Source organism: Chanodichthys erythropterus, chromosome 23, assembly GCF_024489055.1.
Source record: "Chanodichthys erythropterus isolate Z2021 chromosome 23, ASM2448905v1, whole genome shotgun sequence".
NCBI classification, from domain to species: domain Eukaryota; kingdom Metazoa; phylum Chordata; class Actinopteri; order Cypriniformes; family Xenocyprididae; genus Chanodichthys; species Chanodichthys erythropterus.
The window spans coordinates 16,258,149-16,272,500 of NC_090243.1; the positions used below are offsets into that span (position 1 = coordinate 16,258,149).

The 14,352-nt window shown below is 35.4% G+C and overlaps 1 protein-coding gene across 2 annotated transcripts in view; it reads right to left on the reverse strand.

The window, feature by feature from the left end:
- Positions 1 to 14,352, reverse strand: part of agap3 (ArfGAP with GTPase domain, ankyrin repeat and PH domain 3) — a 187,706-nt gene that overhangs the window by 10,716 nt on the left and 162,638 nt on the right. For both annotated transcript variants that reach the window (XM_067378304.1, XM_067378303.1), the window contains exons 14-16: positions 8,973 to 9,127; positions 8,763 to 8,853; positions 6,326 to 6,548 (exon numbers count right to left, since the gene is read on the reverse strand). In XM_067378304.1, the coding sequence (XP_067234405.1) occupies positions 6,326 to 6,548; positions 8,763 to 8,853; positions 8,973 to 9,127 (469 nt within the window). The remainder of the gene's footprint in view (positions 1 to 6,325; positions 6,549 to 8,762; positions 8,854 to 8,972; positions 9,128 to 14,352) is intronic.

A 14,352-nucleotide genomic window follows, 5' to 3' on the forward strand; every position in this document is an offset into this window, starting at 1 on the left:
GGAGTGTTTGCAATGAGACAGTGTCAGTGTGTAGTTCACTTTTATGAATGACGCTTCATGTACTAGACACTTAACAGGCACAACACACATTCACTAACAAAGAGCTTTAATGTTTCTACCATGCGAGTCTAGCTGATTATATCTTGCCCGATTCTCTTCTTAAACATATATTCTATATAAAATATGCTGAAGATGGTGTGCAGAATGTGTTCAAACCTCAAGCTGAGTGTACAAACTACACTAATGTTCACATTTTTTAAATTTAAATTAAGGAATTATTACTTCTATTCAGCAAGGATGCATTTAATTGATCAGAAGTGACAGTAATGATTTTCTATTTCAAATAAATAATGTTCTTTTGAACTTTAAAGAATCCTGAAGTCAGTTTCCACAAAAATATGAAGCAGCACAACTGTTTTCAACATTGATAATAGTAATGTTTCTTGAGCAGAAAATCAGCATATTAGAATGATTTCTGAAGGATCATGTGACTCTAAAGACTGCATTTTAAAATTCAAATAGAAAAATAGTAATACTTTTTCACAATATTACATTTTTTTACTGTATTTTTGATCAAATAAATGCAGTCTTGGTGAGCAGAAGAGACTTCTTTCGAAAACGTTCCTTCTCTAAACATGTAATCCCATTACTTTTCTTGTATTGATGGAAGGGACTGTGCTTTATGCTTACAGTTACTGTTTATATAACTAATTATGGGTCATTTAAGACCTCAAATTTAATTTGATAAGATATTGTTTTGGTCAAAATGATTGTACATGTACGCAGGTACAGTACACTACCAACAACAGTGACATTTAATCAATCGCTCACTGTTAAGGATGCCTTAATTTGCAAGATAGACCCCACTGTTTTTAATAAAATTCATAATAATCGCTAAATTAAAAATAAACAACATATAAGTTCAATCAAGTTCATTATGAATTATGATTAGTTGGGTCTGTGTTATGAAGCTAAAATAAAAAATCAATATTATTAGGAATTTATGAAAAAATGACCACTAAAATTTTGAAAAATAAAGATATTCTTTATCTTGAGTACATTTTCTGCAGCAGGCGATGATAGCACAAACAATACTCTGAAAAATGTACCACAAGAAAGCAAAACATATTTTCATTGCTAGAAGGGAAAATGAAAATGTGCGACAGCAAAAGCAATTCATGATGTCAAACATTTATCATTCCAGTATTTTAACTCATAAAACGCAAGCCGCCTGTACGTGCTGATGTATTTATAATTACGGTCGATTCCTGAAACTGAATTCAAATAGAAATAGATAGGATAGAAATGCTGTACTTTAGGTTTTTTAAATACTAAGAAGAAAGATTTCTTTATTACATTATATATATATATAATTCTTTTCAAACACTATAAGCCATTAAACATCATTCTGGTGTCAGACCATATTACTCTGAGCGAAGACGGCTTGAGCTGTCAATCAAACACTAGCTCTCATCTGATTGGCTAAAACAGTAAAAAGTGCATCATTCTTCAATCAATGGAAACAAAACAACATCTGAAACCCACACGAAGGAAACTCATCCCCATCCACTGCATAACATAGGTCAAAAAACAGTAACGGAAAGCAAAGACTGAAAATACAATGAGAAGGTCCTGCAAATATAGAAAAGAGGACACGTGGGAAAGAGAGGAAGGATTGACGGCGTGTGAGAGGGGGAAAGAGGTTAGTGAAGTGATTCATTTGTATTAGTGCCACTGCCCTGTGGCGAAGACGCAACGGCAAATTATTTCTGAAACAAACTGGAGGATCATCAGAGCTATTACCTGCTCTGGCCGAAGGGCATCGTCTGTGTGTGTGCGTTTGAGACACTGTGAGACGCACAATCGCTATCTCTTTCAGCCCAGCCTCAAAAGAGGAAAATAAAAGAGAGGAAAATAAAGCGTTTAGTGATTGAGGGACATACATAGATACAGATCAGTGTTATTTCAGCATCACTGATATTCTATTTTAATAATGTTTTGAATATGGTTTTAAAGTAAACTATAATAACCCTGATACAGACAAATATTTTGCATCTAATTAGTTTGTTGATGAACCCCCACATCATTATATATATTTTAAAAGCAATAAAATGACGTAAGTGTGACGCGATCGATTCAAATCAAAGACGTACACGTGTGTGAATCGTCAGCGTCCCGTCTCAGCAACAACTGAAAGAATTCTCTCAGTCTTGTGGCACGCGGGTGCCAGGCAATTAGAGTCGACACGAAAACACACACAACTGCCAATTTCTAATTTAAGCCCAAACAGCCTCGGATGAGCCAACCTCTGCAGCGCCGCTCTCGCTACCCAGCAAGATTGATGGCCACACAAGAATTCATGACAAAACTGTGTAAATCTATCATAAATCTATCAATCTGGTTAATAGATTACCAACAGAGCTCCGTGATCAATTGACGCTGCTCAATAATTAAAACAATATTTATAATTAAAACGGCTGGAAACACATCAGCAGGTGAGACGCATTGAGTTTCCATGCGTGTCAAATCTGGGTTTAGTTATAGGGGAAATGAAAATTGCCTGTTTAACATCACAGAGGGAGAAAATATAATAATGCTTGAGATGTTATGCTCAAATATAGGCCGAATTCAGAAAATTCACCTCAAAGGCAAAAAGTTGAACTGAATTTTCATGAATTATCTCAACATTTTTTCTTCTGTCAAATCAACTTAATTAATGTGGTTCAGATAACATAATATTTTGAGTTTCTGTTGATTAAACCAATCACCTTCATTGTATTAACTCAAATTTTTTATTTCAATGAACTCAAAATTTTATACAACCAGGTAACTTACTTTTTAAAGTTAAATCAACATTTTTTTTACAGTGTACTTGGTTCACAAAACAACCCTACTGTAATAAGCAGAATAAACAAGTAAAATAAACAATAAATACTAATAAGTAAAACAAACACCTAAATCTTTTCAATTTAATGAGCTTAGACAGCATCAATAATATAAACTCAAAATAAGTTTAAATAAATCTCTATAATTTTAATCTTTGAGTGCTTAAACAGAATAAATAAAAAATAAAAAAGGGCTGAAAATACATCTAAATAAAACCTCTATTATTTTAACTAATATTTTTTAATAATGATTAATTATTATTTTCTATTATAAATACTTAAGCAGAATAAAATAGTAAAATACATTTAAATCTCTATAATTTTAAATGTTTATGAGAGTTTCAACAAAAATAAAAAAGTAAAATAAATATATTTAAATAAATCTCTATTAATTTGAACTATTATGAGCGATTGAACAGTATGAATAAAAATAAAAAATGCAAAATAAATGTTTAAATAAAATCTTAAAATGTCAAACCTTACAGAGAACTTGAATCGTCTAAATCAAGTTGGTTCTATAATCAAGTAGCTAATAATAGTAAAAATAAGCTTATATCATTGAGACACTGTGGAGGGAAATTTGTCTGCCTTTTATCCTAATCCCGCAGACTTTGTCACATATGAGTATGTGTGTTTAGCTCACGGGAAAGTGTGTACACAAGTAATCCAGAGTCCATTACAGCCGCACATGGCTTGTGTTATGGGGTTTAAATTAGTCATCAGGGCTGTAAATGAGCTCGGAGAACACTGAGACTTGTCACCCTCACTCGGATGTTAGTTTTCACCTCCGTGATGAGAGTTAAATCAATCCTGCCTGACTGCACGACGGTAAAAAGAGCCCGATTACTCATCTCACTGATGTCAAACGACATTTTGATGATACATATATAATTGACTGTCCAAATGACCCATTCATACCAATGAGTGAATGACCAGCATGAACCAAAAAAACAAGCGCTGAAACTGTGACTCAGGAAATGGACTGAGATGTGTATATATATGTGTGTGTATATATATATATATATATATATATATATATATATATATATGAATGAAATCAAATCAAATTACACCAGTAATTATTGTTATATTGAGAACCCCCCATACACAAATGCACCCTGATGACGCACACCCTGAATACACACCATGTTTCACCCATTACTCTTTGGCTAAGGAAAATCAGTTATGACGGTAATGAGATTTTCAGTTTTTGTCCGAGCGGGTGAGAGAATGAGTGAGCGAGCGAGAAAACGGGAGAAATGGAGGATGCCGTGAACCATCAGATTCTCCTGACAATGAAAAACATTCCCTCCTCCGGCAGTGAGCCCGTCCTGACGACTGAAGTGTGAGGGGGATATCAGCATCAATAATCTTTCATCAAGTCAAAAGCACTCGGCTGCAGCCCGCCAACCACTCAATAGATAACTGTGAGCCATCACTCGCCGCTGAGTGAGAGAAAAGAACGGAGAGAGAGAGACAGACAGAGACAGAAAGCTGAAGCACCCCAGGTGGTGAGTAGATCGAAAGGGCTATCTTCCTTTACACGCTATCTGCGGCACGCACACTTTTGTAGGGCAGTTGTTACATCTTTGTTCACGTTCTCCACTGAGGGAAATCCTGATGCTGTCTTGCATACTATGAAGCAGCAGGTCACTTCGCTGTCTTGTAAACAGATGGTATAGCAGGTAAACAAAGGTGTATTAATACATAGGCAAGTCAGTTGGTTCATATACTGATATTTTTGACAAAATTTTGCAAAATTCCTCAGAAAATGTACTCTCATATCAAATATATAACACTATTAATTAGGGATGCACAATAACATTACATATATAGCACTGTCAAATCGATTATTTACGATTAATCACATTTAACATAAAAGTTTGTGTTTACATGATATGTGTGTGTATATATATTTACTATATATATATATATATATATACACACACTTTTATGTTAAGATGTGATTAATCGCGATTAATCGATTTGACAGTACTAACATATATATTACATTTATATTAGGGATGTGCAACGATTAATCGTGATTAAATAAAATATATTTATATATATATATATATATATATATATATATATATATATATATATATATATATATATATATATATATATATATATATATATATATATATATATATATATATATATATATTTTTATGAGATATAAACTTAGAAAATTCACCAACTGCCCATCCGATAGCATCTCTCAACCAGACCAAACAGATAAAGGTGTAAGATACAGTTCAGCAGCTAATGCAGTAGCATTCAAATAAATCCTACATTATGATGCATTAGACCAAAGCGCAGGCCAGGCAGTGTCAAGGTTTCTGACTGGATTCATACCCTCAGGAGTGACTGATACACCCCCCTGAGTGATGGATAGCTGTCAGAGCCATTGAGAGCTCTCAATTCAGCCCCAAGGGGAGTGCTTTGAGACTGTAATAGTGTCCTTAATTGCCACCAAAAACACTCTTTTCTCCAGGTCATTAGACAGATTGGGAATGTGAGAGCGTGTGTCAGGCTTAAAGGGGGAAACTCCTCGAGACATCGCCTGGAACCAGAGCAGGTGAGCAGCTACAGACAATGGTCTATGGACCCTATTATCTCCTGAAACATCTCATCTTCTTCAAACAGCACTAATGGACCGATGATTGGGTGAAGACTTTGATGCAATCCAGTCATTGATCATATAACTGGCACTGGATGCAAAATATGCTTCCATACCCTGAACAAAGGGTCCATTGTAATCTTCTTCCCTTTCAATACTACACTTTCTTAAATACTTGAAGCCACCATGTTTAATTTCAAACGATGCAAAACAAAGGTTTCTGTGAGTGTTTAATTGATAAAACTTTCATAGAACCTGTTTAAGAAGTTCAAACACTATTCAAATTGACCAGACAAGCTGCCATTTGGTATTAGTATATGCAAGCTAGTATTTAGTAGGGGTGTGACGAGATCTCATGCCATGAGATCTCGAAAGATTAAAATGTGACGAGGTTTTTCATTGCGGTGAAAAGCTGCCTCGCGATATTACCATGACGGAGAGTGAGGGTGAAATTAGGATAGAATATGCCAACACTACGTTTACATTACCCCTCCTACTGTAAAAACAATTTAATTCAGTTCGCTTCAATCCCATCCAGCTCATCCAACAGGAGCTGAAAAGTCGTACGTAGTGCAGCAGGAATTAGAGTTCACTGATCACGTGATGAGAGTAAGATGAGATGACTGACAAGACCATGGCAGAGGATTCGTTGCACAACAGAGCCTAAGCATCTGACAAGTCAGTTAACAAACTATATAACCTATTATACACAGACTTGTTGTTTGAATTCATGGTGAATGAGACAAAAGAATCTGGCCATGATGATTTTGTTGACTAGTCAAAATCTTGTTAATGCTTTGTACAGGCAACTCACCTGGTGCTGTCCACACCGGGTTTGGTGTATCCTTCCACACAGCCCTCCCATACGCTGTTGGCCATGGCATTCCCAATGGCTGTCATCACCATGCTGAGTTCCACCGGCCAGTCGTCCAGGTCCAGTGACCGTACACGGGACAGATGTGTACCCAGGTTCCTGTGCATCCCGGAGCACTCAATACAGATCAGAGCGCCGAGATTCAAACTGGCCCAGTCCGGATCTGAGGGTCAGAGATGATTACATTTCAGTGTACCATACCAAATTAGCATTGCATGCATTTCAACATGAGATATGGGTAATTTTCAGCAATGTCTATGCCAACCTCAAAGGAATAGTTCACCAAACAATGAATATTTCCTGATTATTTACTCACCACAAGGCCTTTCAAGATGTATATAAATTAAAAACATTCCAAGATTTTTTTTCCTCAATGTAGACCATTTTTGATGGTCAAAAATCCACATTTAGGCATCTTCAAAGGGCTCTACATGACCCCAGTTGATGAATAAAAGGTCTTCGCCGCCTACATCACCACCATTTACTTGCATTAGATGAAAAATCTTGGAATGTTATATACATCTTGGATGGCCTTGGCGTGAGTAAAAACTTTTGGGTGAACTACTCCATATCCCGGACTGGGATTTTGTACAAATATGGGTGAAACTACCCGACAAATCTCATTATTACAATTATTTTTTATTATTTTTAGTGCTGTCAAATCGATTAATTGCGATTAATTGCATCTAACATAAAAGTTTGTTTACGTAATAATTGTTTACATTTATATATATTATATATGTCTGTGTATCAGTGTTAATTTTGACAGCAAATTTTAATTTAGTCTTAGTCATAGTCTTTTGACTAAAATGCCATTTAGTTTTAGTTATATTTTAGTCATCGGAAATTGTTTTAGTTTTAGTCTAGTTTTAGTTGACTAAATATCATAAGATTTTAGTCGACTAAAATTTAATTTAGTTCAATTGTAATGCATTAAGCATTTCTCTAACAATACATACTGTAGATCCTATGCACTGATATAGGTAGGCCTACATATTCCCCAAATTGTTTATGTTCACCCAACTGTACTTTGCTCAAAGCGGGCATTTTGTGCAAAAAGACACGAAAGAACACAATTCAGTACTTTTCAGGGATTGGCACACTTATCATTGATGAACAATTATAGTTTTCATTTAAAATTTTTATTAGATTTGATTTTTAGTTTTTCTGCTTTCATTGTAATTTTATTTAAAAGTTTTAGTAATTTTTTTGTTTATGTCTTTTAGTATTTGCTTTTAAATGTCTATAAGTTTTTATTTCTGTTTGTTATTTTAATACCTCAGGTTAAGCTAAAGCTTAGACTTTACATTTTTTTATATATTTATTTATTTTTTATTTCAGTTAACGTTTACTTCAAGTAATGAAGATTTCTTTGGTTTTAGGTTTTGTTAAGCCTTATACTTGTAAAATATATTGATTGTGTCAAATAATGTTCTTAGTCTTTCCTTCCTGTGACAGAAGATACAGTAGTTTACTTTGAATTGAATAGAAATTAAACTACAGTTCATTGTGTAAACATAACAATGACCAGGAAAAAATCATTATAAACCATCCCGAAATACACCATGACTCTTATTCTGAAATGTCTGCAGTCTGCACTGTAGCAGGCTACTCATGAGGGAGATAAAATATGCATTCTTACATCTGTCTAAAACATACTACCATATAAACATTGTGTAGTAAACATTGTCATAATTCATCAACATTAGCTTATAAGCAATCGCTTGGCATAAATATGCGCTATTCATTAATAGCAAAGTAGTCTGAAATGCTGCAGCACAGGCCTGTAGAGCGTGCAACAGCGCCGCGTTTCCCGCGGTTAGATCAGCACATTACAATTCAAATGTGCGCATCTTCCACACAGGACAGCAGTCCAGACTGGATATCTTCCCAAATCGTCCCTCTCTTTCATTTTCGTCTCGTTTTTATTCGTTGACGACAATAAGAGTAGATTTTAGTCATAGTTTTAGTCATTCAAAATGCATTTTTATTTAGTCATCGTTTTCGTCTGTGAAAAAATGTCGTTGATGAAAAATATGACGAAAATTATTCGTCAACGAAATTAACACTGGTGTGTATACACACACACACACACACACACACACACACACGTATATATGTGTTTGTGTGTATATGTATATATTCATACACAGACATGTTAGATGTGATTAATCACAATTAATCATTTTGACAGCACCATTTTTTTTTAAGTTTTTTTTAATTAGTTATATTATTTTTATTACTTTAATGTAATTTATAACATTATGCCTTATGGCATCTTATACAACAAAAGAAAAGACAAACATCTATTAAATATCTAATGAAATGAGACCAGCTTCATGTTCAGAAACGGGTGCAGTCACAATGTTTCACTCACTGGGGGCGTCACAGTCTGCACAGAAGCTGTTTCCCCTCACGTTCCTGATGGACTGGATGGTCACTGCATCACTCTGGCTTCCTAATCGAGACTATATGCCATAACAATTCATAAATCACAATGTGGAAAGAGCAGAAGGGTTTGTTTGAGTGTGCATACAACATACTAACCTATTTCCACAGTACCTAAACGAACATAATACCACCTTACCTTGTTCTTGCTGCTCTCACAGGACTGCAGACTGGCAAATATCTGACTCTCAATGGCCTGCACCCAGAGTTCTCTTTCCTCATATGTGGAAGCCTCAAAATGCCACATCTGACCAGTCAGGGACACGATGATGAACTCAAAGGACTCTTCTTGCTCTGAAACACACCAAATGTGAGATGGGTTTGAATATGTTTGATAATGACAGTTTGAAAAACTTCAAGAAGTTGTAGGTCAACAATGAAAGCAAAAAAGTTATGCAACATAACACAAATTCATTACACAATTATAAGAACATAATATATATGTAAGAAACATTGAAATATTTAACAAATATTTATTCACAGAAAATAAGTAAATATTTCTTATTGAAACAAATTATTCAAATTAAACAAAACATTAAATTCTTAATTTAAATCGCAGTTTACAGAAGAAAAAAAAAAACCCAGAACGTATTTGCCATTATTTCCAAGTTCAAGATAATCTTCACTAAAGGCTGCAAATACAAACATTTAAATGGCCAATATCCAAGGTGCATTATGGGTATCTGCGATTAGTGTCAGTTGCTGTTGTTCATCAGCATCGTAAAATCCAAGTGATTAAAAAGGTAAATACATCCATTAGAGTACTTATCTCATTACCAATGAAGACTCATTATTATTGCAGCTGCCTAAATAGAATATAATGTGGGTTAATCATTCTGGTCACAGTAATTTCCACATCGCAAAAGCACACGCGAGGTAGTGCAATGTTTCTACGGAGCTCAAATGAGGGGCGAGAGGTGAAAAACAGACCATCATTTCTGCAATTTGCTCAACATTCATTTCAAAACCATGATTACTTTGATGTGTACGTGACGATGATTACACACGCGAGCATTACAGCCGATGAAGCTGCAGGAGGCGAAAAGAAGTTCACAGATTCAATTACTGCAGTAGTTTTACAGAATAAAGGCTGTTTATTAGCATTAAAATGCACAACATAACACCATTTATTGACGCCCACTGTAAATGATCATTACTACATTATTGAGGTCTCATTTTTAGAGAAATTATCATGAATTATCAAGGTCATGTGCCAACCCTGTTAATTTTTTTCTTTCTCTGTTAATTTAAATCTCTCTATATATATTTAACAGGGTTGGCAATAATATAATTATATATTTTAGATTATAAAAAAGTTGGAAATTCAATACTTTTATACATATTTAAAAAGTATTCTTTATATTTATTTTATTCTTTATTTCAATTATTATTATTATTATTATTATGCATTAATGTCTATTTTTTGATGGTCCAATGAATTAAATATTTTATAAATTAAAGCTACTTCATCTTTTTTTATTTGGAACTATGCAAACAACTTTAAATTCAAATGAAATGTTGAATGGGGTTTTAAGGCAGCGGTTTATCTAGAATATGAAGCATATAGATCTCCGTCTACTCTCATCCCCAATCAATAATCCCCCTATGATGACTTGAACACATGCATATCATTGTAAAAGACTCCTGCTCACTTCAGCAGGGTATGTGGCCTCAAGCGAATGGCAACAATCCAATTAGTTTGACACCCTCCTCAATTACCCGATTTATTCACGGGACTTGACTCCAGGTCAGAGATCAATACAGAGCCAGCAGCTTTGTGTCTAAATCAAGGACTAAAGGGTGAAGGTCTGTTGCCCCAGCTGATCTCTGTTCTTTGTTTACATTTCATGCTTCTTTTTGCTGGAAATGAACCACAAGCGTAAGCCTGGATACACAATGTGGATAAATATGTCAAACAAAGGTCTCTAGAATTAATTTAGGAAGAAAGGTTCTTTATAGAACCCTATTGAACCTTTTTTTGTCTAAAAGTGTAACAGTTTCATAAATGTGGTCAACATGAGGGAATATTTCATTTTTAGCACAAATTAAAGAACTCAAAACATTTGCTTTTGTTTTTAGTAACAAATAGATTTGAAAACATCTTCCATGAATGCTATTATTTCTTATTTTAGTATCACAGAGGGGAATATATTGTATTTGGATAACATTTTGGCTGTTGTGATATAGTGTCTCTCCTGTCTGCTATTATGAACAGCAACACAATTATCTCTCATTCCACTGTCCAATGATCATACACCTCTGCATCTGAACACAAACAATTATTCTGTTGGCTGGCCATCTGATAAATTAGCCATTACAACAGGTAATTTCAATGTGGATTTATTAAAAAAAAAAAGTCTGTTTTTGATGTTTGAAACCACTGAAAATGAAAGCTAAGCCAAATTCTTTTTGTGCTTTAGTTGTTAAGCAGCACTCAAAATTACAGTAATTGTTACTTCGGTAATATTACTTTGAATAAAAAGGAGTGTGAAAGTTTCAAAAACATAGCAGTAAATTTGAGTTCTGATGTGCTCAGTATGGCTGTGATTCAAAATCTAGTGAGCTGCTTACATAGCACCTAAACTCATTTATGATGCACCAAAATGCTGTCCAAATTAACCATAGTTCATTGCAGTAAAAAGAAAATCACTAGACAATTTCACTTCTCAGAAAACGAACCATCAAATGTTGTATGTTAAGATCAACAATTCCAATTTTTGAACTAATCCAAATGTTAGCTTCAAATTCAACTGCAATCAAAAGCAATTTTTTAGGCAACAGATGAATGAGGTTTTGCACTTAAAGCAATTAAAAGCCCAAAAGTCACTAAATTAACTAGTTTAATTTAAACAAAACCAGGTACACCTATTATTAGGTACACCTGCTCAACTGCTTGTTAATGCGAATAGCTAATCAGCCAATCACATGGAAGCAACTCAATGCATTTAGCCATGTAGACACGGTCAAGATGATCTGCTGAAGTTCAAACTGAGCATCAGAATGAAGGAGGACGGTGATTAAGTGACTTTGAATGTGCTCTGGTTGTTGGTGCCAGACGGGCTGGTCTGAGTGTTTCAGAAACTGCTGATCTTCTGGGATTTTCACACTTAACCATCTCTAGGGTTTACAGAGAATGGTCTGAAAAAGAGAAAATATCCAGTGAGCGGCAGTTCTGTGGGTGAAAATGCCTTGTTGATGCCAGAGTTCAGAGGAGAATGGCCAGTTCAAGCTGACAGAAAGGCAACAGTAACTCAAACACTCGTTACAACCGAGGTCTGCAGAAGAGCATCTCTGAACGGACAACCTTGAAGCAGCAGAAGACACGCCTGTGCCACTCCTGTCAGCTGAGAAATGGAAACTGAGGCTACAATTCTCATGGGCTCACCAAAATTACACAATAGAAGACTGGAAAATGAGTCTGATTTCTGCTGCGTCATTCAGATGTTTGGGTCAGGATTTGGTGTAAACAACATGAAAGCATGGATCCATCTTGCCTTGTATCAACGGTTCAGGCTGCTGCTGGTGTAATGGTGTGAGGGATGTTTTCTTGGCACACTTTGAGCCCCTTGAGCATCACCCTTGAGCATCATTTAAACACCACAGCCTACCTGAGTATTGTTACTGACCATGTCCAGCCCTTTATGATCACAGTGTACACATCTTCTGATGGATACTTCCAGCAGGATAACATGACATGTCACAAAGCTCAAATCATCTCAAACTGGTTTCTTGAACATGACAGTCACCAGATCTCAATCCAAAATAGCAGCTTTGGGATGTGGTGAAAAGGGAGATCTACATCATGGATAAGCAGCCGGCAAATCTGCAGCAATGCATGATGAAATAACAATATGGACCCAAATCTCTGAGAAATGTTTCCAACACCTTGTTGAATCTGTGCCACAAAGAATTAAAGCAGTTCTGAAGGCAAAAGGGGATCCAACCCAGTACTAGCAATGTGAACCTAATAAAGCAGCCGGTGAGTGTATAGTTTCTCATTATCTTAAAACTCATATGATCTAAAAGCTTATGATTAAATGCTTGAAATTAGCTTTGTAAACAAATATAAAAGGTAAAACAAACAAAAAATCTAAAATAAATAAATATATAATATTTCAAATTTGTTTACTTAAATTTTTACATTTTAAATTTGGAGGAAAAACACTTCAAAACTATTTAAAAGCATCTTCATGAAGTGAATGTCCAGAACAAGTAGAGCTAGAATCTAGACAAGATTCTAGCTCTTGGAGAAGCACAGATATAAAATATTTTTAATTTGTTTCATATTTGTTGGTCATTCCTATACTTTAATTTGTGTTATTTTACAGTATTGCTGACAACTTTTGTTCTAAAATCAGAAAAATATTCAAGGTAAAATATTTTTATGTGTCCCAAATGTATGACTGGTAGTGTAGGTCCAAGAGAATTAAAGTGAAAATGCACTACATTATAGGAAAAAAGAAGGCATTTTATCTAAAAAATTACCAAAAGACTCTGTGCAATAACACAAGCTCCCAATCAGCCACTGGTGCTCAGAAATTAGCAGTAATGAGACGGAGCGGAGCAGGTTCTGCCTGACTGCATCCAGTTAAAATCCAATCTGAGGGACTGGAGGCAAAGAGGGCAGAAACAACTTACCTTAATTAATACACTACAATAAAAGAAAGATAACAACATCTAAAACCACAGTCTTTCTCTCCTCCTGGCCCTTGCAATCCTTCATCCATATTTCTATTCTTTCTGCATTATAGCTTATAGTCAAATTTGCCCCGCAAAAACACACTGTTTGTGTGTGTCTCTTTAAATGCAAATGAGCTGCTGCTCCCAGCCCGCTTTCCAGAAGAGGGCGAAGCTTTAACAGTTCAGGCTTCGGTTGCTCAACAACAACAACAAAGCTGGAGAATCTCACGCAGCCAAAATGAGGATTGTCAGTAGCGGTGTTCAGTCTTACATTGCTCAAACTGGAGTCGACACTGATGGAGAGACTCAGGAAGAAGTTACAACTTTTAGACGTTTCTGAATGGTTAGTGGATACATTTATGTAGTTGCTGTGGAGTTGATTCAACTCATCGACTAGCATGTGCCGTCATGTTCATCTTTTGTGCAAATCCAGCAATGAATTGACCCTCGTTTGTGAAGCAGTCCGGCGTAAAATGACGGCATGGTAACAACACTCTACTACAACAACTCTTCCTTTGAGCGTCGTAACTTTGCAGATGTTGTTTATGCTCAAACAGCAACATTACACACTAAATAAAGCTAAAAAAGTGAAATCATAATCAAGGACCCCTTTAAGTTGAGATCCATTTCAACCTGAAAAAAAAGCAAATTAGCACAGAGAGAGAGAAAAAAGGAGAGGAAAACGAAGTCACAACATTTGCTCAAGTGCATCCCATCTAATCGAGGCAGATGCTTCTACTCCAAATGCCCTCTGGGTCAGACGCCTGCTCCGGTACCACATCTGGACCTGCCAGTGTGACCCGATTGCTATTCTGTCAGAGAACACAGCCACGCGACCA